Source organism: Salmo salar, chromosome 09 (genome assembly GCF_965601325.2).
Source record: "Salmo salar chromosome 09, fSalSal1, whole genome shotgun sequence".
NCBI lineage: Eukaryota > Metazoa > Chordata > Actinopteri > Salmoniformes > Salmonidae > Salmo > Salmo salar.
The window spans coordinates 47,671,625-47,697,153 of NC_138299.1; the positions used below are offsets into that span (position 1 = coordinate 47,671,625).

A 25,529-nucleotide genomic window follows, 5' to 3' on the forward strand; every position below is an offset into this window, starting at 1 on the left:
ACATACGGTCGCTGGGCGACATACAGTAGGCAGTTCTAGCAATGTATATAATGCGGCGCTTAAGCAATGTGCGTCTGAAATCTAAAGTAATACAATTGATGCTCTGCTTGGCGGATTATACAAAAGGTCCAATGTCCTTAAACATTGATTATACTTTACATATAGTCTGTTTACTTATATGTCAATAAAGACAAATGTTGCTATTGTTACGATTATTGTTATTACTGTACTTGGAAGCGTTGCTATTATTACTGATTTCTCTTGGTGTTTTTCTGTATCTGTGAATATTCAATAAAATGATAGGTGTCCCAAAAACATTTTGTCCAATATTTTTCTCTGCGCTCCTCTGCCAGAGGTTTAGAGGTTGGGAAACGACACACCTCCTCCTCCATGCCCCAATGGACATTAAAGAGGATAGAAGAGGAGGAGACTCACGCCACAGAAAAGCAACTACCTGAACCTCATTTCTCCACTTTTCAGTTGAAATTGAAAGACTGCCAGCAGCCGTTTTGTTCAGCAGCATGGCGGCTCCTCTCACTGACCAGGAGAAGCGTAAACAGATCAGTATCAGAGGAATTGTCGGGGTGGAGAACGTCGCCGAGTTGAAGAAAGGTTTTAACCGACATCTTCATTTTACTTTGGTGAAAGACCGGAACGTAGCGACTCAGCGGGATTATTACTTCGCCCTGGCGCACACGGTTCGAGATCACCTGGTGGGAAGATGGATCAGAACCCAGCAGTTCTACTATGAGACCGATCCCAAGGTAAAGTTGTTGACTTTTCCAAATATCATGCTGTACTTTTGTTTGGAGAATTTATCCTGGCTACCTGTCTGTCTTGTGCTGTCCTTATCTGGTCCAGTATTAGCTGGTGATGGGATGTTCGCTTTGAGAACCGAATCGTATTTGATTCCCTGATTTGCATACTGCGACTACAAACTACTTTTTTTGAACTTCAAACAACGATTATCTGCTAATAAGTTACAAAAATAATTATCTGAAGATGGTGAATCCTCACTGCAAAAAATAATAAATAGTGGAGAGAGCACGTCGATCCGGTCCACGCTCATTTCTGCACCGCGTCCTCCCCCCAGAAATGTGGGGTTAGGTAAATATGTATTTGAACGTGCATATCACGATCTGACATGGTACCCAACTTTTTTGGATTACATTTGAGATTTGCAATTTCCCCAAAAAATTAAAGGTCGATTTTGAAGAGTTTTGAATGAAGAGCTGTTTGGGACCCAATTTATCCGGATCTTTTTATGTGAACGGAGCCAAATACTGTGGATATCCGAAAAGACTCGGAATGTCCATCACTAGTCACTGCCCCGTCCCCCTTTTAATAAATGTTTCTGTCTGCTGCTCCTCCTCATCATTATCATCGATTTACCACTAGCGGTTCTGGGGGGGCCAGTGCCCCTGTGACAACAATTTTGGACCCCCTTGTGGCTCCCCTAAATGTGGAGAATGAAATCATTTTTACATAACACATTTTTGCTATGTTCGTTTTTTACATCCATTATTAGACAGTGGCAACGATGATGATTATGAACATGGTCTTATGCCTGCAATGCAGTGAAGAAAACGATATGACAACAATAACGTCTAATGTAACTGGCCCCTCTAACAGTACAACTGGCCCCAGCTTGGCCCCCCCAGTTGAAATGGTCTAGAACCGCCACTGCACCCTCTGGATGCTTCCCAATAATATCTCCTTCCTCCTGAAATGTAACCTACTTTCTACAAATCTAATAGCGTTGGATTGGTGGAGACCATAGGTTAGTGGGCGTTTCCACCATTATTTCATATACCAGTCCATTTACATTTTAGTCATTTTGCAGACGCTCTTATCCAGAGCGACACACAGTAGCGAATGCATACATTTCATAAATTTTTTTTTTCTTCCGTACTGGTCCTTTTTCAATTTATTGTAGTTCAACAACTGTACACTTTGAGGGGAAGGAGAGAGAAATTGTGATAAAGACTATATTTAGCCTTACCATGAAGCTGTAGGCCTCTCATGAAATCATAGTTTCGATGGCCTGGTTGTATTCCGGAAGAATCTGAGAGTCGGAGAGCTGATCTCGGATCAGCTCTCTCTGACTTTTCCATCATAATGAGAAGGCTTACACTCCGACTCTGAGAACCTTTTTTTGATACGCGCCAGTGTTGTATTAGTACTGTTTGTTGCATGTTCCTGGGATGTGTTCATCACTAGGAAGCAAACAGAACGGAACTAAAGCTGGGATTGACATACCTCTCGTTTTATTTTTCATGCATTTTCTATTTGGAATAAACGGGTTTTGCATTGCAAAACTTTTATTTTTTATTATGGTCTGCCACCTAATGAATGCACCCCTGTTCCCATTGTCCAGCGGGTGTACTACCTCTCCCTGGAGTTCTACATGGGCAGAACCCTCCAGAACACTATGATTAACCTGGGGCTGCAGAACGCCTGTGACGAGGCCATCTACCAGGTGAGACAGAGCTGACAGACGTCTGGAGCACACCAATGGCATGTCTACAGGCAGGAACCACTGGAGCCTAGAGACTTAACGAATACTGTTACAAGAGACACAATTTCTCAACAACTGTGAAAGCATAATTAACACACCTTAGTCAGGCAGGTTAAGCGTAATTAACACGCCTTAGTCAGGCAGGTTAAGCGTAATTAACACGCCTTAGTCAGGCAGGTTAAGCGTAATTAACACGCCTTAGTCAGGCAGGTTAAGCGTAATTAACACGCCTTAGTCAGGCAGGTTAAGCGTAATTAACACGCCTTAGTCAGGCAGGTTAAGCGTAATTAACACGCCTTAGTCAGGCAGGTTAAGCGTAATTAACACGCCTTAGTCAGGCAGGTTAAGCGTAATTAACACGCCTTAGTCAGGCAGGTTAAGCGTAATTAACACGCCTTAGTCAGGCAGGTTAAGCGTGGTTAACACGCCTTAGTCAGGCAGGTTAAGCGTGGTTAACACGCCTTAGTCAGGCAGGTTAAGCGTGGTTAACACGCCTTAGTCAGGCAGGTTAAGCGTGGTTAACACGCCTTAGTCAGGCAGGTTAAGCGTGGTTAACACGCCTTAGTCAGGCAGGTTAAGCGTGGTTAACACGCCTTAGTCAGGCAGGTTAAGCGTGGTTAACACGCCTTAGTCAGGCAGGTTAAGCGTGGTTAACACGCCTTAGTCAGGCATGATAATGTGATGCATCAGCTCATACATTATTAAACACTAATATGGGGCTGTCCCTTTTTTTGTAGTGCTTGAACAAGTTGAATTGAGTTTGTTATTGTTGAAGTCTGTTTGTTGTGTAGCTGGGTTTGGACATGGAAGATCTGGAAGAGATGGAGGAAGATGCAGGGCTGGGGAATGGCGGCTTGGGCAGACTGGCAGGTACAGTACGGACCGTGTGCGCGTGTGTGTCCTTGCTAACTTCTATGGTGGTTCATGACCAAAGAAGTTGGCAACACGGAACCAATGGACCTGGGGACCGGGCTACGGGGTTCTATTTAATGTAGTACAGAATACAGTGGGTCGTCATCGGGTGGAAAACTACAGCAAGCCTCTCCTGTCTGCAAGCCAGAACAGGAAGCTTACCTAACACTATGAGGCTGTTGTTGGCTGGCCAAAACAGGAAGTTTACCCAACCGTAAGAGGCTGTTTGGTTGGCTGCACCACAGACACACTTTATTACACTTCACTTCTTGATTTTTGTTATAGTTTGGCTGCGTTTACACAGGCAGCTCAATTCTCAAAAAAAATAAAGTGCTGGTCTGATTTGGTCAAAATACCAATTTGTGGGAAAAGATCAGAATTGGGCTCCCTGTGTAAACGCAGCCTTTTTTTGACATGAGAACAGATCTTTATGCCACAAACAAAGCAAATGACAACCTCACCGTAGCCTGGTCCCAGATCTGTTTGTTTTTGTAGAGCCAACTCCTATAGTCGCTAGAACTAACCTCCATAGGAATATTCCAGAGCAGATACTAAGAAATACTATGCCATACTTTACCAACTACACCATACTTTACCCTGAACTTTACACCATACTTTACCCCCTTTTACCATACTTTACCCCCCCCCCCCCCGCGCCATACTTTACCCCCCCACCGCGCCATACTTTACCCCCCCACCGCGCCATACTTTACCCCCCTACTCCATACTTTACCCCCTACGCCCTACTTTACCCCCCTACGTTGCGCCATATGTTGCGCCATACTTTACCTGCTTGCGCCATACTTTACCTGCTTACGCCATACTTTACCCCCCCACGCCATACTTTACCCCCCCACGCCATACTTTACCCCATACTTTACCCCCCTACGCCATACTTTACCCCCCTACGCCATACGTTGCGCCATACTTTACCCCCCTACCCCATACTTTACCCCCTACCCCATACTTTACCCCCTACTCCATACTTTACCCCCCCATGCCATACTTTACCCCCCTACGCCATACTTTACGCCATACTTTACCCCCCTACGCCATACTTTACACCATACTTTACTCCATACGTTATGCCATACGTTACCCACTTACGCCATACGTTATGCCATACTTTACCCCCTTACGCCGTACTTTATGCCATACTTTACGCCATACTTTACCCCCTTACACCATACAGATTCTCTTTGCATCCACTGTATCTTTATACTTCATCAGTTAGTGTTTTTGATACATTGACTAATAATACATTTAAATTCCCTATCTAGCATGTTTCCTGGACTCGATGGCCACCCTGGGTCTGGCAGCATACGGTTATGGTATCCGTTATGAATATGGAATCTTCAATCAGAAGATCAAGAACGGTTGGCAGGTAACAACACTTTTCTGCGTTAGTCTACTGCATTTTAAAGGTGCAATCTGGGATTGATACATCCAGGTTTTTGACAAAATTTTTGAGATATCATTTGATTCTTGGAGAACATAATTTATAAATGCCTCATGAGCTTATTTAAACTGTCTTACCCTATTAGGAAAAAGAAAACAAAAAATAGCTTATTTTAACAATGACAAACCACAAGGATTTCATTCTTTGCAGTAGAGTATAACTTCTACAACCCTATTCAGTATGTACAGGACTGGTTTCATGCATGCCTCTCTCCACTTCAGTCAATGAATAATCAGTACAATCTAGTTCAGCGTTCAAAAGTGCATTGCACTGCAAACACACAGCCCAAATTCAAAAGGGCAAAACCCCTCCGGTGTGTATGTACTGTAGTTTGTTTTCAGAATCAAACAAGGGTAACAACACGTTAGTCGATTGGTTGGCTCAGAGGTTGAGAAGGCTATCGCAACAGGCACCGGTCCCAAATGGCACCCTATTCCCTATGTAGTGTACTACTTTGGACCAGGGACCATAGGGCTCTGTTCAAAAGATGTGTACTATATAGGGAATAGGATGCTATTTGGGACCAGTGCCTGTGTTTCACCACTTCAACAGAGAGCGAAGAAGACGGGCAGCAGCAACCTCTTTCTGTTTTTAATGATTGACCAACACCGCAGACCTGGGTTCAAATACTATTCAAAATCATTTCTAATACTTTATCTGGGCTTGCTTGATGCAGTGGAACCAATAGAATAATCCTGTCCATTTGGCACCTAAGAGTCCAGTCAGATTAGAGCAAAAGCTAAAATGTAGTTGAAAGATTCCAGGTCTGCAACAGTGTGGCGACCCACGTCCTTCCTCTCTATGGCTCCAGCCTGGATTGCAACAGTGTGACGGGTGGATTTCAATTGAAATGAACCTCGGCTGCCCATGGGGCCCCCAACTGATTTAAAAAAATATATATATATATATTACACAAATGTGTTCAAAACAATTATATATGGCCTATTGTGTTTATTTTTATTCGAAATTAAAAGCGTACATGAAAGATTTTCATTTGTGTAATAATACCAGCAGGTCATGTCTGTGGGGAAATGTATATTTTGGAGGATGGGGGGGGCCTATAGACCATCATTCAGTCAGATCACACTGACTGAATGGTGAAATGTTTTAGAATGAGAAGCTCAGCTGTAGTATTTGTCTAGTTATCTAGAGCAGGGGTTTGCAAACGTGTCCTCGTCCGCAAATTATTATTATTATAATAATACTGAATAAAAATATTACGTTTTATTTGTACCTTTATTTAACTAGGCAAATCAGTTAAGGACAAATTCTTATTTTCAATGACGGCCTAGGAACAGTGGGTTAACTGCCTTGTTCAGGGGTAGAAAGACAGATTTTTAACTTGTCAGCTCGGGGATTCGATCTTGCAACCTTTCGGGTTACAAGTCCAACGCTCTAACCACTAAGCTACCTGCCGCCCAAAGTCATGTAAAGTGTTGGTCCCATGGTTCGTGAGCTGAAATAAAATATCCCATAAATGTTCCATAAGCACAAAAAGCTTATTTCTTTCAAATGTTGTGCACAAATGTGTTTTATATCCTTGTTAGTGAGTATTTCTCCTTTGCCAAGATTGTCCAGCCACCTGACAGGTGTGGCATATCAAGAAGCTGATTAAACACCATGATCATTACACAGGTGCACCTGGTGCTGGGGACAATAAAAGGCCACTTTAAAATGTGCAGTTTTGTCACACAACACCATGTCACAGATGTCTCAAGTTTTGAGGGAGTGTGCAATTGGCATGCTGACTGTAGGAATGTCCACCAGAGCTGTTGACAGATAATTGAATGTTCATTTATCTACCATAAGCCACCTCCAATGTCGTTTTAGAGAATTTGGCAGTATGTCCAACCTCAGACCACGTGTAACCATGCCAGCTCAGGACCTCCACATCCGGCATCTTCATCTGCGGGATAGTCTGAGACCAGCCACCAGGACAGCTGATGAAACAAAGTATTTCTGTCTGTAATAAAGCCCTTTTGTGGGGGGAAAACTCATTCTGATTGGTTGGGCCTGGCTCCCCAGTGGGTGGGCCTATGCCCACCCATGGCTGCGTCCCTGCCCCACCATGTGTAATCCATAGATTAGGGCCTAATGAATTTATTTCAATTGACTGATATCCTTTATACAAACTGTGACTCAGTAAAATGTGTTAATTTATATTTTTGTTCAGTATAGTTATATATTTATTTGGATTTTTGGTGTGGAAAAATGTATTTTATTAATAATGCTAGCTGCAACATAATACTATTTCAGTATGAATGAAGTTGTATAGTAGTTTCACTAGACAATGCTAACTAGCTTTAGCACAATGACTGCCGTTAGCACAAAGTCTAGAGGAACAGTTAGCATGCCCACTGGGGAAGTAGATGAATGGCTTTATTGCCATAGTTTGAGATTCTCTTTAATATGGATGAAATTACAGTCATCTGCGTTCATTTAGTTTTTCTGTATAAAAAATTCTTACGCGGGTCATTTAAGTGGTCAGTTTTGGGATGGAAAAACTTTCAACAATCTACCAAAACCAGATGTTGAACTACACTGAGCAAAAATATACATGCAACAGTTTTGTAGATTTTACTGAGTTACAGTTCATATAAGGAAATCAGTCAATTGAAATGCATTCATTTGGTCCTAATCGATGGATTTCACATGACTGGGAATACAGAATTGCATCTTTGGTCACAAATACCTTTTTTTTTTTTTTTTTTTTTTTAAGGTACCGGCGTGGATCAGAAAACTAGTCAGTATCTGGTGTGACCACCATTTGCCTCATGCAGCACGACACATCTCCTTCACATCGAGTTGATCAGGCTGTTGATTGTGGCCTGTGGAATGTTGTCCCACTCCACTTCAATGGCTGTGTGAAGTTGTTTGATATTGGTGGGAACTGGAACACGCTGTCGTACACGTCAATCCAGAGCACCCCAAACATGCTCATTGGGTGACATGTCTGGTGTGTATGTAGGCCATGGAAGAACTGGGACATTTTCAGTTTCCAGGAATTGTGAACAGATCCTTGCGACATGGGGTTGTGCATTATCATGTTGAAACATGAGGTGATGGCGGCGGATGAATGACACGACAATGGGCCTCAGGGTCTCGTCACAGTATCTCTGTGCATTCAAATTGCCGTTGATTTAAAATGCAATTGTGTTCAATTGTCCGTAGCTTATGCCTGCCCATACCATAACCCCACCGCCACCATGGAGGACTTCATGACACCATACACGCTGTCTGCCATCTGCCCGGTACAGTTGAAACCAGGATTCGTCCATGAAGAGCACACTTCAGCGTGCCAGTGGCCATCAGAGGTGAGCATTTACCCACTGAAGTCGGTTACAACGCTGAACTGCAGTCAGGTCAAGACCCTGGTGAGGACGACGAACATGCAGATGAGCTTCCCTGAGACAGTTTCTGACAGTTTAGGCAGAAATTCTTTGGTTGTGCAAACCTACAGTTTCATCAGCTGTCCGGGTGGAAGGTCTCAGATGATCCCGCAGGTGAAGAAGCCAGATGTGGAGGTCCTGGACTGGCGGGGTTACACGTGGTCTGCGGTTGTGAGGCAGTTTGGACGTACTGACAAATTCTCTAAAACAACGTTGAAGGTGGCTTATATCCTGTACTGTACCAATTATGTACTGTACCTATAATGTACTGTACCTATAATGTGATGTACCCATGCTGTACTGTATCTGTATGTGTACTGTAACTATACTACACTGTACTCTACTACTACTACTACTACTGCTGTACATGGACCATCTACAGCTATATTAGCCTGAGTACCACTCTGTTTGTGTTGTGCCATTGGCTTGAGTTGGCAAGAACACAAACTGATCTGAGACCAGGCTATGGTTTCATAGACGTATTGACCCATTCAAGTTTTGCTTAGTCGCACTTCGATTTGAAATTCACTGTAAACCTTTATACAGTATGTTGTCATGCGATTGGCTTGTTCCTAGGTGGAAGAAGCAGACGATTGGCTGCGTCATGGTAACCCTTGGGAGAAGGCCCGCCCTGAGTACATGCTACCAGTGCACTTCTATGGCAGAGTGGAGGAGTCTAAGGAAGGGGCCAAATGGGTGGACACACAGGTACTTCAAATCATGATAATGAATACTACCTTTTAATTTGTTACATGCTGATAATAGTGCTAAGTTGTACCACTTAGTACCTTCATATCTATGGGTATTTAGGATGCATTTTCTAATGCATTTACATTGTCACTTGTGTTATTACACGGTCACTACACAGGTATAACAGCAACTAGGGGCCATTGTGGTAAAGATTGTTTTGGTCATTAGTCAACCTTGCTAAAAGGGTTACTGATATTTATAATGTGAAATTCAAGTGTTCCCAATTCTTCCCATAGGTTGACTCACTAAGTACAATACCTGCATATCTATGATTTTAGTGAGCTTGGTATTTATTAATTTATCGTCTTGAATTGACCCTTAATCTTATTTGGAAGGAAGTTTGAAGTTTTAAGATGATAAGTCTTACATTTTAATCTTAATCTTCAACCTAATCTTAACCCCTCTGGGACATGTGGGACGCTAGCATCCAAAACAAATTCAAAACAACAAAAATCTCATAATTGAAACTTCTCAAACATACAACTATTATATCCCATTTTAAAGATACACTTCTCATTAATCCAACCACATTGTCCGATTTCAAAAATGCTTTACGGTGAAAGCATAACATTAGATTATGTTAGGACAGCGCCTAAACAAGAAACCACACAGCCATTTTCCAAGCAAGTCACAAAAACCAGAAATACAGCTAAAATTAATCACTAACCTTTGATGATCTTCATCAGATGACACTCCCAGGACTCAATGTTACACAATACATGTATGTTTTGTTCGATAAAGTTATTATTTATATCCATAAACCCCATTTTACATTGGCACGTGATGTTCAGAAAATGTATTGCCTCCAAAACTTCCGGTGAATGATCACATCAATTTACAAAAATACTCATCATAAACGTTGATAAAATTTACAACAGTTATTGAAAGAATTGGATACACTTCTCAATGCAACCGCTGTGTCAGATTTCAAAATAGCTTTACGGCGAAAGCACATTGTTCAATATTCTGAGTACAGAGCTCAGCCATCAAAGCAAGCTATACAGTTACCCGCAAAGTTCTGGAGTCAACTAAACTCAGAAATAAATCTTCACTTACCTTTGCTGATCTTTGTCGGAATGCACTCCCAGGACTCCCACTTCCACAAGAAATGTTTTTTGTTCGATAAACTCCATATTTATGTCCAAATACATCCGTTTTGTTCGCGCGTTCAGATCACTAATCCAAAGGCATAATGCGTGAGCGCAAAACCCGAGACAAAGTCAAATAGTTCCATTACCGTTCGTAGAAACATGTCAAACGATGTTTACAATCAATCCTTAGGGTCTTTTTAACATAACTCTTCGATAATATTCCAACCGGACAATAGCGTATTCATTAGAGGAAAAAGAAGGAACGGCGCGCCTGCGTGCCTGCGCAGTAAACAACTCACTGGTCCCAGGCTTGAGACAGCTCTTATTCTCTGCCCAGTAACAGTAGACGCATGAAACAAGGTTCTAAAGACTGTTGACATCTAGTGGAAGCCTTAGGAAGTGCAAAATGACCCCACAGACACTGTAGTTTGGAAAGGCAATAAGTTGAAAAACTACAAACCACTTCCTGGTTGGGTTTTTTTTTTCTCAGGTTTTTGCCTGCCATATGAGTTCTGTTATACTCAGACCTCATTCAAACAGTTTTAGAAACTTCAGAGTGTTTTCTATCAAAATCTACTAATAATATGCATATCCTACCTTCTGGGCCCGAGTAGCAGACAGTTTCATTTGGGCACGTTATTCATTGATTTTCCGAATACTGCCCCATGTCACCAGGAAATTAATCTTCAACCTAATCTTAATCCCTTTTCCCCCCCCCTTGCCTTGCCTCTATAGGTGGTCCTTGCTATGCCTTATGATACACCCATCCCTGGATATATGAACAACACAGTCAACACCATGAGGCTGTGGTCTGCCAGAGCTCCCAATGACTTCAACCTGACGGACTGTAAGTGGTGTGTCGTGTCTTTGGCATCATTCAATTGAAGACTTATTTTATCAAATCAATTCTCTGTAATTATTATTACGTGATTAAACTAATCATATAAATTGTAATTAACTAGGAAGTCGAGGCACCAAGGAAAATCTTCAGATTAAAGTTATTTTTCCTAATATAACTCTTCAGATATTTTAATATCTGATCAGTTAGTCTTCTAATTAGTGAATTATTCTTTACCTCACGTTAGTCTCATTCCAAACGTCGTAAATTGTTGGTTATCTGCACGAACCCAGCCTTTACTATGAATCGTCCATACATCAATTGTCTTAATCATTTATTTACTAACTAAATAATCACAGAAATGCATAACAAACAAACAGTAGATATAGTTACAAGGAAATTATAGGGGAGGTTCCCTAGTGGGCTAAGCCGATATGACAGTTTGGTGGACAATGGGAAGTGGGTGTGTAGTAATTAGCATCTAAGATTTGCTCTTATTCTGTCGGGATTGATAGTCTCAGAGTTGAACCATTTCCACCCGTGTAGCCAATGCTCCACGTGGTTTGGTTAGGAATTCAACAACCATTACAACCTTAGCTTAGACTGAGGTTTTTGTGGTCTCTCAGTGATCAAGGTACGCATGGGCTAAAGAGGATTTCTTCAGGTGGGGGTTTTATTCGGAACAGTAGAAAAGGGCTGTCCCATGAGCCAAATCATGTCTGTGTTCATGGGGGCGGGCCAATGACTTAGTTAAACTTATAAAGGGAATACAATTCTCTCACATTAACGGTTTAAAATCACATTTACATAATTTCACAAATAGTTTCATCTTTACTCATTCGTTTTATACAATAATTAGACGCAAACCTCATAACAAAGGCTCCTGTATAAACAGAGTTATGGTAATGTGGCTGTATTGTCTTTCACAAACATGAAAGAAAACGGACCGGGTCATAGCTGGCTTCTCCAAAACATGGATATTGTTCAGTTCTCAAGTTCTGTGATGTAGAAGAAGTTCCTTTGTTCTACTGTGAAACTCTCTATACTGCATGGCCAGAAGGAGAGTCTCCTCCAGGCATTTACAACCTGAGATAACAGAACCTGGGTGTAGAAGGGAGAGAGAGGGGGATGCCACACTCTATACCCAGAAAGGGCCACGTCATGACAGTGGCCAGGCAGATGACTTGCCTTTTTAACCCTGCCTACTCAGAGCTAGCTCTGGTCCATGGTGTTGGTGTGGCTTGCTTGAAGAAGGCTGTGTTAGCGAGCTGTATTAACGCCCTGGACCAGGGCTAACCTGAGATGCAAGCACTTTAGTCACCTGTCAACTAAGTGACTTGTTTTTGGCAATGTACGCTTTACGGAGGAAACAAAGTCACACAGATCTCAAGTTAGAATCCAGGTCTAAATGATGACAGCATTGAACCAGTGAGTCTAGTGAATAATATGAAACCGTTTCTTCTCCTGAGAAACAGAAATCTACGAGTCTTCTCCTATTAAGGTCCCTGTAAATCACATCTGTCTTCTCCCATTAAGGTCCCTGTAAATCACATCTGTCTTCTCCCATTAAGGTCCCTGTAAATCACTTCTGTGTCTTCTCCCATTAAGGTCCCTGTAAATCACTTCTGTGTCTTCTCCCATTAAGGTCCCTGTAAATCACTTCTGTGTCTTCTCCCATTAAGGTCCCTGTAAATCACTTCTGTGTTTCATTCTATGTCTCCTCAGTCAATGTTGGAGATTACATCCAAGCTGTTCTGGACAGGAATCTGGCAGAGAATATTTCTCGTGTGCTTTACCCCAACGATAACGTAAGTTCTAGATTGGTACATTGACCGCGTAGGTGTCCATTTTCTCTCCCTCCTGCTCTCTCTCTCGCATCCTTTAGCAGACGCTCTTATCCAGAGCGACTTACAGTACTGAGTGCATACATATTCATAGATTTTTTTTTTTCTTCACACACACTGGTCCCCTCATGGGAATTGAACCCACAACCCTGGTGTTGCAAAAGCCATGCTCTAGTGTGTGTGTGTGTGTGTGTGTGTGTGTGTGTGTGTGTGTTCTCTAATTCTCACTTGGCACCTCTTGTTTTCTCCCAATCCTATTTGTGGATGTTTCCCTAATGGGCCCTGGTCTAAAGTAGTGCACTACCCAATGGGCCCTGGTCTACAGTAGTGTACTACCCTATGGGCCCTGGTCTACAGTAGTGTACTACCCAATGGGCCCTGGTCTACAGTAGTGTACTACCCTATGGGCCCTGGTCTACAGTAGTGTACTACCCAATGGGCCCTGGTCTACAGTAGTGTACTACCCTATGGGCCCTGGTCTAATGTAGTCCACTACCCTATGGGCCCTGGTCAACAGTAGTGTACTACCCTATGGGCCCTGGTCTACAGTAGTGTACTACCCTATGGGCCCTGGTCTACAGTAGTGTACTACCCTATGGGCCCTGGTCTACAGTAGTGTACTACCCAATGGGCCCTGGTCTACAGTAGTGTACTACCCAATGGGCCCTGGTCTACAGTAGTGTACTACCCTATGGGCCCTGGTCTAAAGTAGTGTACTACCCTATGGGCCCTGGTCAACAGTAGTGTACTACCCAGTGGGCCCTGGTCTACAGTAGTACACTACCCAGTGGGCCCTGGTCTACAGTAGTACACTACCCAGTGGGCCCTGGTCTACAGTAGTACACTACCCAGTGGGCCCTGGTCTACAGTAGTACACTACCCAGTGGGCCCTGGTCTACAGTAGTGTACTACCCAGTGGGCCCTGGTCTACAGTAGTGTACTACCCAGTGGGCCCTGGTCTACAGTAGTGTACTACCCAGTGGGCCCTGGTCTACAGTAGTGTACTACCCAGTGGGCCCTGGTCTACAGTAGTGTACTACCCAGTGGGCCCTGGTCTACAGTAGTGTACTACCCAGTGGGCCCTGGTCTACAGTAGTGTACTACCCAGTGGGCCCTGGTCTACAGTAGTGTACTACCCAGTGGGCCCTGGTCTACAGTAGTGTACTACCCAGTGGGCCCTGGTCTACAGTAGTGTACTACCCAATGGGCCCTGGTCTACAGTAGTGTACTACCCAATGGGCCCTGGTCTACAGTAGTGTACTACCCAGTGGGCCCTGGTCTACAGTAGTGTACTACCCAGTGGGCCCTGGTCTACAGTAGTGCACTACCCTGTGGGCCCTGGTCAACAGTAGTGCACTACCCTGTGGGCCCTGGTCAAAAGTAGTGTACTACCCTGTGGGCCCTGGTCAACAGTAGTGCACTATAACGTATAGGGTGCCATTTTTGGCACACTCACCTTGATTCCTGCACTGTTGTAGTTCTTTGAAGGGAAGGAGCTGCGGCTGAAGCAGGAGTACTTTGTGGTGGCTGCAACCCTCCAGGACATCATGCGACGCTTCAAGAACTCCAAGAAGGGCTCCACCGGCCCGGTCTCCTTCGACAGCTTCCCAGAGAAAGTAGGTTACTTACTGATTATCATGACTCCACTGAATCCTAACAACAACAAAAAATACAGTTGGTTATTTTATTTTGTGTTGACAGGTGGCCATCCAGCTGAATGACACTCATCCTGCCATGGCCATCCCAGAGCTCATGAGGGTCTTTGTGGACATCGAGAAACTCGACTGGGACACGGTGCGTATGTATGAAAATAAAACCACTAACTTTGTCCAACTCATATAATAAGTCTGTGTGTGTGTGTTTGGTATTTTGGGTAGATGAGTGAAAAGCCATGCTGCACAGCACCTTGAACCCTAAAGCACCTTTATGTCATAGAACAAGAGCCTCGTCTGTCGTAGCCTGGTAGTGTACAAGAGCCTCGTCTGTCGTAGCCTGGTAGTGTACAAGAGCCTCGTCTGTCGTAGCCTGGTAGTGTACAAGAGCCTCGTCTGTCGTAGCCTGGTAGTGTACAAGAGCCTCGTCTGTCGTAGCCTGGTAGTGTACAAGAGCCTCGTCTGTCGTAGCCTGGTAGTGAACAACCACAGAAGTTGGCTATAGAGTACAAAACAGATCTGAAGCCATCAAATGTTATTGGTCACATACACAAATTTAGCAGATGTTATTGCGGGTGTAGAGAAATGCTTGTGTTCCTAGCTCCAACAGTGCAGTAGTACCTAACAATACGCTCATCTAAAAGTTAAGTAATGGAATTAAGAAATGTATAAATATTTGGATGAGCAATGTCTTAGTGGTGTTGACTAAAATATAGTGGAATAAAATACAGTATAGACATATGAGATGAGTAAAGCAGTATGTAAACATTGTTAAAGTGGCTAGTGACCAGGCTACGTCATTCAGTGTGTACTGTGCTATTAGAACCATTGCTCTTTCCTATCAGGCGTGGGCCATCACCAAGCGGACCTTTGCGTACACCAACCACACGGTGCTTCCTGAGGCTCTGGAGCGCTGGCCCATTGGACTGCTGGAGACCCTGCTGCCCAGACACCTCCAGATCATCTACAGGATCAACCAGGGACATCTGGACGTACGTACCGTATAGGCTGGGTTCAGTGGGTGGTATTCTGATGTACCCACTATAGACTGGGTTCAGTGGGTGGTATTCTGATGTACCACTATAGGCTGGGTTCAGTGGGTGGTATTCTGACTGATGTACCACTATAGGCTGGGTTCAGTGGGTGGTATTCTGACTGATGTACCACTATAGGCTGGGTTCAGTGGGTGGTATTCTGACTGATGTACCACTATAGGCTGGGTTCAGTGGGTGGTATTCTGACTGATGTACCACTATAGGCTGGGTTCAGTGGGTGGTATTCTGACTGATGTACCACTATAGACTGGGTTCAGTGGGTGGTATTCTGACTGGATGTACCACTATAGGCTGGGTTCAGTGGGTGGGATTCTGACTGGATGTACCACTATAGACTGGGTTCAGTGGGTGGTATTCTGACTGATGTACCACTATAGACTGGGTTCAGTGGGTGGTATTCTGACTGATGTACCACTATAGACTGGGTTCAGTGGGTGGTATTCTGACTGATGTACCACTATAGACTGGGTTCAGTGGGTGGTATTCTGACTGGATGTACCACTATAGGCTGGGTTCAGTGGGTGGTATTCTGACTGGATGTACCACTATAGACTGGGTTCAGTGGGTGGTATTCTGACTGGATGTACCACTATAGACTGGGTTCAGTGGGTGGGATTCTGACTGGATGTACCACTATAGACTGGGTTCAGTGGGTGGTATTCTGACTGGATGTACCACTATAGACTGGGTTCAGTGGGTGGTATTCTGACTGGATGTACCACTATAGACTGGGTTGTGCTCTCTGCTAAGCATATGAATACATTGATACTGAAGGACTTGAAGTGTATTCCCCCTTACAAGATGCATGGACACTCATCCGGTCACCATCAACTCCCTACTCCTCTTGGCCCTAATTCATCCATAGACATGCTGCTTGTACTGTGTCAATAACCAGACTGTTCAGATTGGCAGCTTCATGTGATTTCGGAGGGATATGGAGCAGATTGGGACCAGCTGACCGTATCTTTCTGGTGTTGCTCCAGGAGATTTCAGCTCTCTTCCCAGAGGACATGGACCGGATACGTAGGATGTCTCTGATCGAGGAGGACGGGGGCAAGAGGGTCAACATGGCTCACCTGTGCATCGTGGGATCTCACGTCGTCAACGGAGTCGCTGAGATACACTCCAACATCATCAAGACTGATGTGTAAGATGGTTCATCTCTACTGTATTCTCCCTGATAGTAGCAGCATTCTCTCAGATGTGTACGATGGAACTTCTCTAGGTTGTGTTCAGTAGGAATACTATGTAAGAGAAACTCCAACTGTCTGAAACCAGGGGCGGCAGGTAACCTAGTGGTTAGAGTGTTGGGCCAGTAACTGAAAGGTTGCTAGATTGAATCCCTGAGCTGACAAGGTACAAATCAGTCGTTCTGCCCCTGAACAAGGCAGTTAACCCACTGTTCCTAGGCCGTCATTGTAAATAAAAATTTGTTCTTAACTGACTTGCCTAGTTTAAATTAAAAAAATATATATTTTTTAATGTAACCTTCTGAACAACTGTTTTGCTACGGTGAGCCTTATTGAACACGATTCTACCGTCTTCTAAAAACGTCCTTCTAGATTCTAAAATATATTTCCTTTTTTGTTCTGAAAGGTTCCGAGACTTCAGCGAATTAGAACCGGAGAAGTTCCAGAACAAGACCAATGGCATCACGCCTAGACGCTGGCTCCTCCTCTGTAACCCGGGATTGGCTGAGCTCATTGCTGAGGTTTGATTGGCATCTGTGATTGGCCGTTTTCTCTCTTTTGATATTCATATCTTTTGAATGCAATTTTTATTCCCTAATTTGCTATGTCACCTTCATGTACTTTGTCTACATGTTTCTAGGCCATTGGGGAGGAATATGTGAAGGACCTCAGCCAGTTACATAAGCTCAATGAGCTGGTAGACGATGATGCCTTCATTAGAGATGTCTGTAAAGTCAAGCAGGTGAAGCTTACGTCTCCCATTCATTAACAACAGTCAACACACATGACCTATAATGGATCATATTTGTGAGTTCTACTCTGTATATCTACTGTTCTGAAGAACCATGCCATTTCCCAATAGTAATATTGGCAGAAAATTACCCCCCATATGGATAAAAACAATGTTCCAGCCAGGCAAACAATCCAACTAACTGAATAAATACACTGAATACACATCAGTGTGGAACTCCTAATTCCATGCAAACGCAGAGCAGACAGGAAGTTGACCGTATATAATTCCATGCAAACGCAGAGCAGACCGGAAGTTGATCGTTAATAATTCCATGCAAAACGCAGAGCAGACAGGAAGTTGACCGTATATAATTCCATGCAAACGCAGAGCAGACCGGAAGTTGATCGTTAATAATTCCATGCAAAACGCAGAGCAGACAGGAAGTTGACCGTATATAATTCCATGCAAATGCAGAGCAGACAGGAAGTTGACCTTATATAATTGGTTTTGTTCCTTGGTACACGTTGGGGCATGTTGCGGTTGCTACTATTTCATAAGATCATCCTATCAAACTGATCCCATTGGTTCAACAGGGTTACGCCCCAAATGGAACCCTAAAGTGTACTACTTCCAGTGGTGGTAAAAGTACCATGTCATACTTGAGTAAAAGTAAAGATAACTAGAAAATGACTCAAGTAAAAGTGAAAGTCACACAGTAAAATACTACTTGAGTAAAAGTAAAAAAGTATTTGCTTTTAAATATACTTAAGTATAAATCATTTCACATTTTTTATATTAAGCAAACAAGACTGCACAATTTTTTTCTTTATGGATAGCCAGGGGCACACTCCCAACACTCAGACATAATTTACAAACAAAGCTTTTGTGTTTAGTGAGTCCTCCAGATCAGAGGCAGTAGGGATGACCAGGGATGTTCTCTGTTTAGTGAGTCCTCCAGATCAGAGGCAGTAGAGATGACCAGGGATGTTCTCTGTTTAGTGAGTCCTCCAGATCAGAGGCAGTAGGGAGGACCAGGGATGTTCTCTTGATAAGTGACTAAATTGGACCATTTTCCTGTACTGCTGAACATTCAAAATGTAACGAGTACTTTTGGGTGTCAGGGAAAATGAATGGAGTAAAAAGTACCATATTTTCTTTAGGAGTGTAGTGAAAAATATAAATAGTAACGTACAGATGCCCCAAAAAACTACTTAAGTAGTACTTTAAAGTATTTTTACTTACGTACTTTACCCCATTGACTGCTTGTGACAAGCCCTATGGGCCCTGGTCAGAGGGAGTACATTCACTACTTGGGAATAGAATGCCATGTGTATAAAGTCATGTCTTTCTGTGCCCAGGATAACAAGGAGAAGTTTTCCCGGTACCTGGAGAAAGAGTACATGGTGGAAATCAACCCATCCTCCATGTTTGATGTTCACGTCAAGAGGATTCATGAGTACAAGCGCCAGCTCCTCAACTGCCTTCACATCGTCACCATGTACAACCGTACGTTGTGTGTGTGTGTGTGTGTGTGTGTGTGTGTGTGTGTGTGTATAGTGCACTAGTTTTGTCAAATGAGGAATAGGGTGCCATTTGGGATCCTCGCCTCCCTGCCTTATGATGACCCTTGGTTATAAATGATCTATGAAGCTTCTACGTAGGCCTTTTTATAAAGGGTTATGAAGGCTTAATTTAGGCGTTTATAATAAGTAACACCTTTTTGTTTAAAATCTGATCAAATATTTTGTTGTTTTGTTTGTTGAAGGCATCAGGAAGAACCCAAAAGCACCTTTTGTTCCCCGGACTGTGATCATTGGTGGCAAGGTACGTACTGAACTCGCTCAACTCTTTATCTCAATATCAGAAAGAGAGAAAGACCTCCTGACTTTCTCATCCAATGGGTTTTGAGAAGGAGGAAAGCGGACACGAGGAATCAAAGAAATACAATTGAGATTCTCCATGTGCCTTTAATTTATTCCTCACAGCCTCTCCCCATTGGAGGAAAAGGCTCGATGGGAGGAACTGTGGCGCTTCTCCTCAGATGTATTTTGAGAAGGAAGTGAGGAGAGAGGACACCCTAGTGAAATTAATTGACACCCTAGGGGCCCCTGGTAAAAAGTAGTGTGCACAAACCCAGCAGCGTTGCAGTTCTTGACACAAACCAGTGCGCCTGGCACCTACTACCATACCCCGTTCAAAGGCAATATGACCCCTAGGCGCCCTGGTTAAAAGTAGTGCACTAAATCTAGGGAAAAATGGTACCATTTTGGATGCAGCCCCAGGAATGGAGGAAAGCTCAATTGAGAAAGATTCTGTGTCTCCCTCTACAGGCTGCGCCAGGGTACCACATGGCCAAGATGATCATCAAGCTGATCACGGCTGTGGGAGAGGTGGTCAACAAAGACCCTGTGGTGGGCAGCAAGCTAAAGGTCATCTACCTGGAGAACTACAGGGTCTCTCTGGCTGAGAAAGGTACTGTATCTATCTAGAGAACTACAGGGTCTCTCTGGCTGAGACGGGTACTGTATCTATCTAGAGAACTACAGGGTCTCTCTGGCTGAGACGGGTACTGTATCTATCTAGAGAACTACAGGGTCTCTCTGGCTGAGACGGGTACTGTATCTATCTAGAGAACTACAGGGTCTCTCTGGCTGAGACGGGTACTGTATCTATCTAGAGAACTACAGGGTCTCTCTGGCTGAGACGGGTACTGTATCTATCTATAGAACTACAGGGTCTCCCTGGCTGAGACGGGTACTGTATCTATCTAGAGAACTACAGGGTCTCCCTGGCTGAGACGGGTACTGTATCTATCTAGAGAACTACAGTGTCTCCCTGGCTGAGACGGGTACTGTATCTATCTAGAGAACTACAGTGTCTCTCTGGCTGAGACGGGTACTGTATCTATCTAGAGAACTACAGTGTCTCTCTGGCTGAGACGGGTACTGTATCTATCTAGAGAACTACAGGGTCTCTCTGGCTGAGACGGGTACTGTATATGTCTACAGTCACTAGTGAAAGTTATGGGCTTTGCTCTTTTTTTTTTTTGTTCATATTTATTTTGATCTTGACAAACTCCCCAGTCCCTGCCAGTGACTAGCATACCCATAACATGATGCTGCCAACATACTTTTCCCCTGAAGGGAAGTATTATCACTATTATCCTTGTGGGAGTATTAGTGATGTACAGGTAACTGCCAAAAATAGGAAGGAAACCGTCAACATAAAGCATCTTAAAAAGGTTTTTGGGTCACCATGAATCAGAACAGCTTCAGTGTACCTTGGCGTAGAGTTCCAGACGTTTGTAGAATCTATCGGAGGGATGCGACACCATTCTTCCACGAGAAATTGGTGGTGGTGGAAAACGCTGTCTCAGGCGCCGCTCCAGAATCTCCCGGAAGTGTTCAATTGGGTTGAGATCTGGTAACTGAGACGGCCATGGCATATGGTTTACATCGTTTTCATGCTCATGAAACCATTGTGACCACTCGTGCCCTGTGGATGAGGGAATTGTCATCCTGTGGGGGCGTAGCAAAAATAATGGCCTGCCCAGCAATTTATATCTAACCCTAAGCATGATGGGAAGGTAATTGCTTAATTAACTCAGAACCTGCTTCCAATATACTTTGTGTCCCTCATTTACTCAAGTGTTTCCTTTATTTTGTTAGTTACTCTATTAGATACAGGTAGCTCTAAATGTGCGCCCCAAATGCGCCAGGTAGCCTAGCGGATAAGAGCATTGGGCCAACAACCGAAAGGTTGCTGGTTTGAATCCCCAAACCGGCTAGGTAAAACAATGTCTGTGCCCTTGAGCAATGAACTTAACCCTAATTGTTCCTGTAAGTCTCTCTGGATAAGAGAGTCTGCTAAATGACTCACTACTGTAAGTCTCTCTGGATAAGAGCGTCTGCTAAATGACTCTCTACTGTAAGTCTCTCTGGATAAGAGAGTCTGCTAAATGACTCACTACTGTAAGTCTCTCTGGATAAGAGCTTCTGCTAAATGACTCTCTACTGTAAGTCTCTCTGGATAAGAGAGTCTGCTAAATGACTCTCTACTGTAAGTCTCTCTGGGTAAGAGCATCTGCTAAATGACTCACTACTGTAAGTCTCTCTGGATAAGAGAGTCTGCTAAATGACTCTCTACTGTAAGTCTCTCTGGGTAAGAGCGTCTGCTAAATGACTCACTACTGTAAGTCTCTCTGGATAAGAGCGTCTGCTAAATGACTCAGTACTGTAAGTCTCTCTGGATAAGAGCGTCTGCTAAATGACTCAGTACTGTAAGTCTCTCTGGATAAGAGAGTCTGCTAAATGACTCTCTACTGTAAGTCTCGCTGGATAAGAGCGTCTGCTAAATGACTCACTACTGTAAGTCCTGCTAAATGACTCTCTACTGTAAGTCTCGCTGGATAAGAGCGTCTGCTAAATGACTCACTACTGTAAGTCTCTCTGGATAAGAGCGTCTGCTAAATGACTAACATGATCAATGTAAATGTAAATGGGTCCCTGGTCAGAAGTAGTGCACTATAAACTGTCTCCTGTATTAGATATGGATCAGTTTTTCTGTATCTCTGTCCCCCTATAGTAGTCTCTGTCCCCCTATAGTAGTCTCTGTCCCCCTATAGTAGTCTCTGTCCCCCTATAGTAGTCTCTGTCCCAGTATAGTAGTCTCTGTCCCCCTATAGTAGTCTCTGTCCCCCTATAGTAGTCTCTGTCCCCCTAAAGTAGTCTCTGTCCCCCTATAGTAGTCTCTGTCCCCCCCTAATAGTAATCTCTTTCCCCCTACAGTAATCCCAGCCACGGACCTGTCTGAGCAGATCTCCACAGCTGGCACGGAGGCGTCAGGCACTGGCAACATGAAGTTCATGTTGAACGGAGCACTCACCATCGGCACCATGGACGGAGCCAACGTAGAGATGGCAGAGGAGGCTGGAGAGGAGAACATGTTCATCTTCGGCATGAGGGTGGAGGACGTGGCACAGATGGACGTAGAGGGGTAACACACACACACACACACACATAGAGGGTAGGGTTTGTTTTCCCAAATATATCTAATACTAATCTAAGGGTCCTACTTTATGCAACTTTACCTCGGCCACGTTACCTCGACCACGTTACCTCGACCATGCCATAAAGTTGGGTGATGCTAAACTCAATAAGAAACTTGACTCATGTATGATTTACTGAGTAAGTAATACATGAACACATTGTTTACCAGTTTTGGTTGAAAGAGAAGTTGTAATTTAGAGATGTGACTATGATGTCTTGTTGTGAGAAATGTTGCTACTCTGTTCTCTCCTCTTAGCTACGATGCCATGACATATTATGAGAATATTCCAGAACTGAAGCAAGCCATTGATCAGATCAACAGTGGATTCTTCAGCCCCAAACAACCAGAGCTCTTCAAAGACGTCACCAACATGCTCTTCAACCATGACCGGTAGGTAGTGGCTTCAACCCCAAATGGCACCCTATTCCCTATATAGTGCACTACTTTTTGGCCAGGCCCTGGTCAAAAGTAGTGAACTATAAAAGGAATAGGATGCCATTTGGGATGCAGCAACAAAATTACCAGAAGGGTCAAGGAACGCCTCTCCAGTCAATTTGACTGGAACATTGACTGCAACACCCATCACAGAACATTGATTTGAATGGGAATGTTCATTCCAGTACCGTAATTTCCGTGCTATTAAGCGCACCTGAATATAAGCCGCACCCACTGAATTTTCAAAAATATATATATTTTGAACATAAATAAGCCGCACATGTCTATAAGCCGCAGGTGCCTACCGGTACATTAAAACAAATGAACTTTACACAGGCTTTAACGAAACACGGCTTGTAACAAAAAATACAAAATTAGCAGTAAGCTTTAGTTGTCTTTTTGTACTGAGTCAATTCCTCACGCTGCTGTTTCCAACGTCTTATCATGGACTCATTAAGACCAAGCTCCCGTGCAGCAGCTCTATTTCCTTTTCCAACAGCCAGATCAATCACCTTCAACTTGAAAGCTGCATCATATGCATTTCTCCGTGTCTTTGCCATGAGGGTGACAAAATGACTACCGTAATCAGAATGATGGGAAGTTTGAGCGCGCTCGATTTCATCTAAACAGTAAACAAAAAAGTTGTTTGACCTTAACCCTTTCGGCAATTTCATTGGTCTAATGAAAGCTTCATGCCGCCAAAAAACTGAGCACGTCACAGATTGAAAGCGGGAAAAATCCATATATTAGCCGCGTCATTGTTTAAGCCGCGAGGTTCAAAGCCTGGGAAAAAAGTTGCGGCTTATAGTCCGGAATTTACGGTAATTGTATTTCTATGGCTACAGTACTGTTGGCTGCTGTGGTCCCTCCTGTCCTTCCTGAGTCTTGGCATTGACTGTCTCTGTCTTCAGCTTCAAGGTGTTTGCAGACTATGAGGACTACATAAAGAGCCAGGAGAAAGTCAGCGAACTGTATCAGGTAATCATCATTATTCCCCCATGTACCTCTTGCTAATAGCGTGGATAGGATCATACTGCATAAAATGTTTTATTTTCCCAGGTAAGTTGACTGAGAACACATTCTCATTTACAGCAAAGAGCTGGGGAATAGTTACAATGGAGATGAATGAGCCAGTTAGAAGCTGGGGATGATTAGATGTCATGAGGGAACAGATTGGGAATTTAGCCAGGATACCGGGGTTAACAACCTTACAATAAGTACCATGGGATCTTTAGTGACCACAGAGTCAGGACACTCGTTTAATGTCCAATCTGAAAGACAGCACCCTACACAGGGCAATGTCCCCAATCACTGTCCTGGGGCATTTTTATTAGACCAGAGGAAAGAGTGCCTCCTACTGGCCCTCCAGCAGCATCTGGTCTCCCATCCAGGGGACCGACCAGTACCTGACCTGCTTAGCTTCAGAGGCAAGCCAGCAGTGGGATGCAGGGTGGTATGCTGCTGAAGCCTGATTACAGCAGAGCCTGATACAGATCATCCTGCTGAAAAGACTACAGTAGCGCCTGATACGGATCATACTATAGAAAAGATTACAGTAGAGCCTTATATGGATCATACTGCAGATAAGATTACAGTAGAGCCTGATACGGCTCATACTGCAGAAAAGATTACAGTAGAGCATGATACGGATAATACTGCTGAAAAGGTATGTCTGGGCACAATTACCATTCTAAGGTGGTCCTTTGTGGCACAGTAGGTAAGACAGTGGTGTTAGCAGTACCACCCTTGTGGGTTCAATTCCCACAGGGATCGCATGCTACCATAAACATGTATGCACTCACTACTGCAAGTCGTTTTGGACAAAATAATGACTATGTAGTTGTCTTGGGTACCTTAGCTGAATACGCTGATGTTCAGTTGCTCTGGATAACAGCTTCCGCTGAATGACCAAAATGTAAAAGTAGTGGCATTATATAATGTTTTTTTATTTTATTTTTAGAACCCGAGGGAGTGGACCCAGATGGTGATCAAGAACATTGCTGCGTCCGGGAAGTTCTCTAGCGACCGCACCATCACCGACTACGCCACGGAGGTGTGGGGGGTGGAGCCTACAGATCTGAAGATCCCACCCCCCAATGAGCCACGGGAGGCTCTCGACGAGACGGCCAGGGCGCTGAGGGAGAAGTGAGGCTGCCTGGTGTGGTGCGGCCAGGGTGAAGTTGCCCCTAGATGCTGTTCTTGTCAGTTTAGCATTGTCCCCCCCACTAATGGTTAAGGTCAGGATTGGGAGATGGGAAAGCTGATCCTTGATCTGTACCTAGGGGGAAACTTCACCCCAGATTGCCTGCCGTTATTTAAAGGAAAAATCTAAAAATATGTAACTCAATAAACGGAGTTCTTTACGTAAAGCAGTTGACTACTTAATAACAGTCTGTTATATACTTTCAGCATCAACAAAGTGTTCTATTTTTCTGACCCCCATCTTCTAGGTGCTATACTGTTGCTACCAGAGTCTTACCCTGTCTTTCAGTTGCCAACTGGCTCATACTGTACTTGAAAGTGAATTTATAAAAAAAAAAGTTTATTATGACCCTTAATTTTCTAATAATCTGTATTGTTACTTAAAAATAAATCTAATCGTCTCTGATCTGAT

At 43.7% G+C, this 25,529-nt stretch overlaps 1 protein-coding gene across 1 annotated transcript; it reads left to right on the plus strand.

The window, feature by feature from the left end:
- The first annotated feature begins 459 nt into the window (after positions 1-459).
- LOC106611459 (glycogen phosphorylase, liver form) lies at positions 460-25,523 on the plus strand. Its single transcript, XM_014211673.3, has 20 exons — positions 460-764; positions 2,378-2,479; positions 3,310-3,388; positions 4,711-4,814; positions 8,855-8,986; positions 10,855-10,966; positions 12,683-12,765; positions 14,280-14,417; positions 14,503-14,595; positions 15,299-15,445; positions 16,492-16,655; positions 17,105-17,219; positions 17,339-17,440; positions 18,790-18,937; positions 19,197-19,255; positions 19,762-19,903; positions 22,219-22,426; positions 22,736-22,870; positions 23,827-23,893; positions 24,876-25,523. The coding sequence occupies exons 1-20, from the start codon at positions 522-524 to the stop codon at positions 25,062-25,064; spliced, it is 2,562 nt and encodes an 853-aa protein (XP_014067148.1). The 5' UTR covers positions 460-521; the 3' UTR covers positions 25,065-25,523.
- The last annotated feature ends 6 nt before the right edge of the window (positions 25,524-25,529 follow it).

What these genes read in the sequence shown, in the direction of transcription:
- LOC106611459 (XM_014211673.3), top strand. Translation starts at nt 522, where the DNA reads ATGGCGGCTCCTCTCACTGACCAGGAGAAGCGTAAACAGATCAGTATC. An exon ending in CATCGTCACCATGTACAACC is followed by an intron (nt 18,938 to 19,196) that starts GTACGTTGTGTG and finishes TGTTTGTTGAAG; the next exon opens with GCATCAGGAAGAACCCAAAA. An exon ending in AAGTCAGCGAACTGTATCAG is followed by an intron (nt 23,894 to 24,875) that starts GTAATCATCATT and finishes TTTTATTTTTAG; the next exon opens with AACCCGAGGGAGTGGACCCA.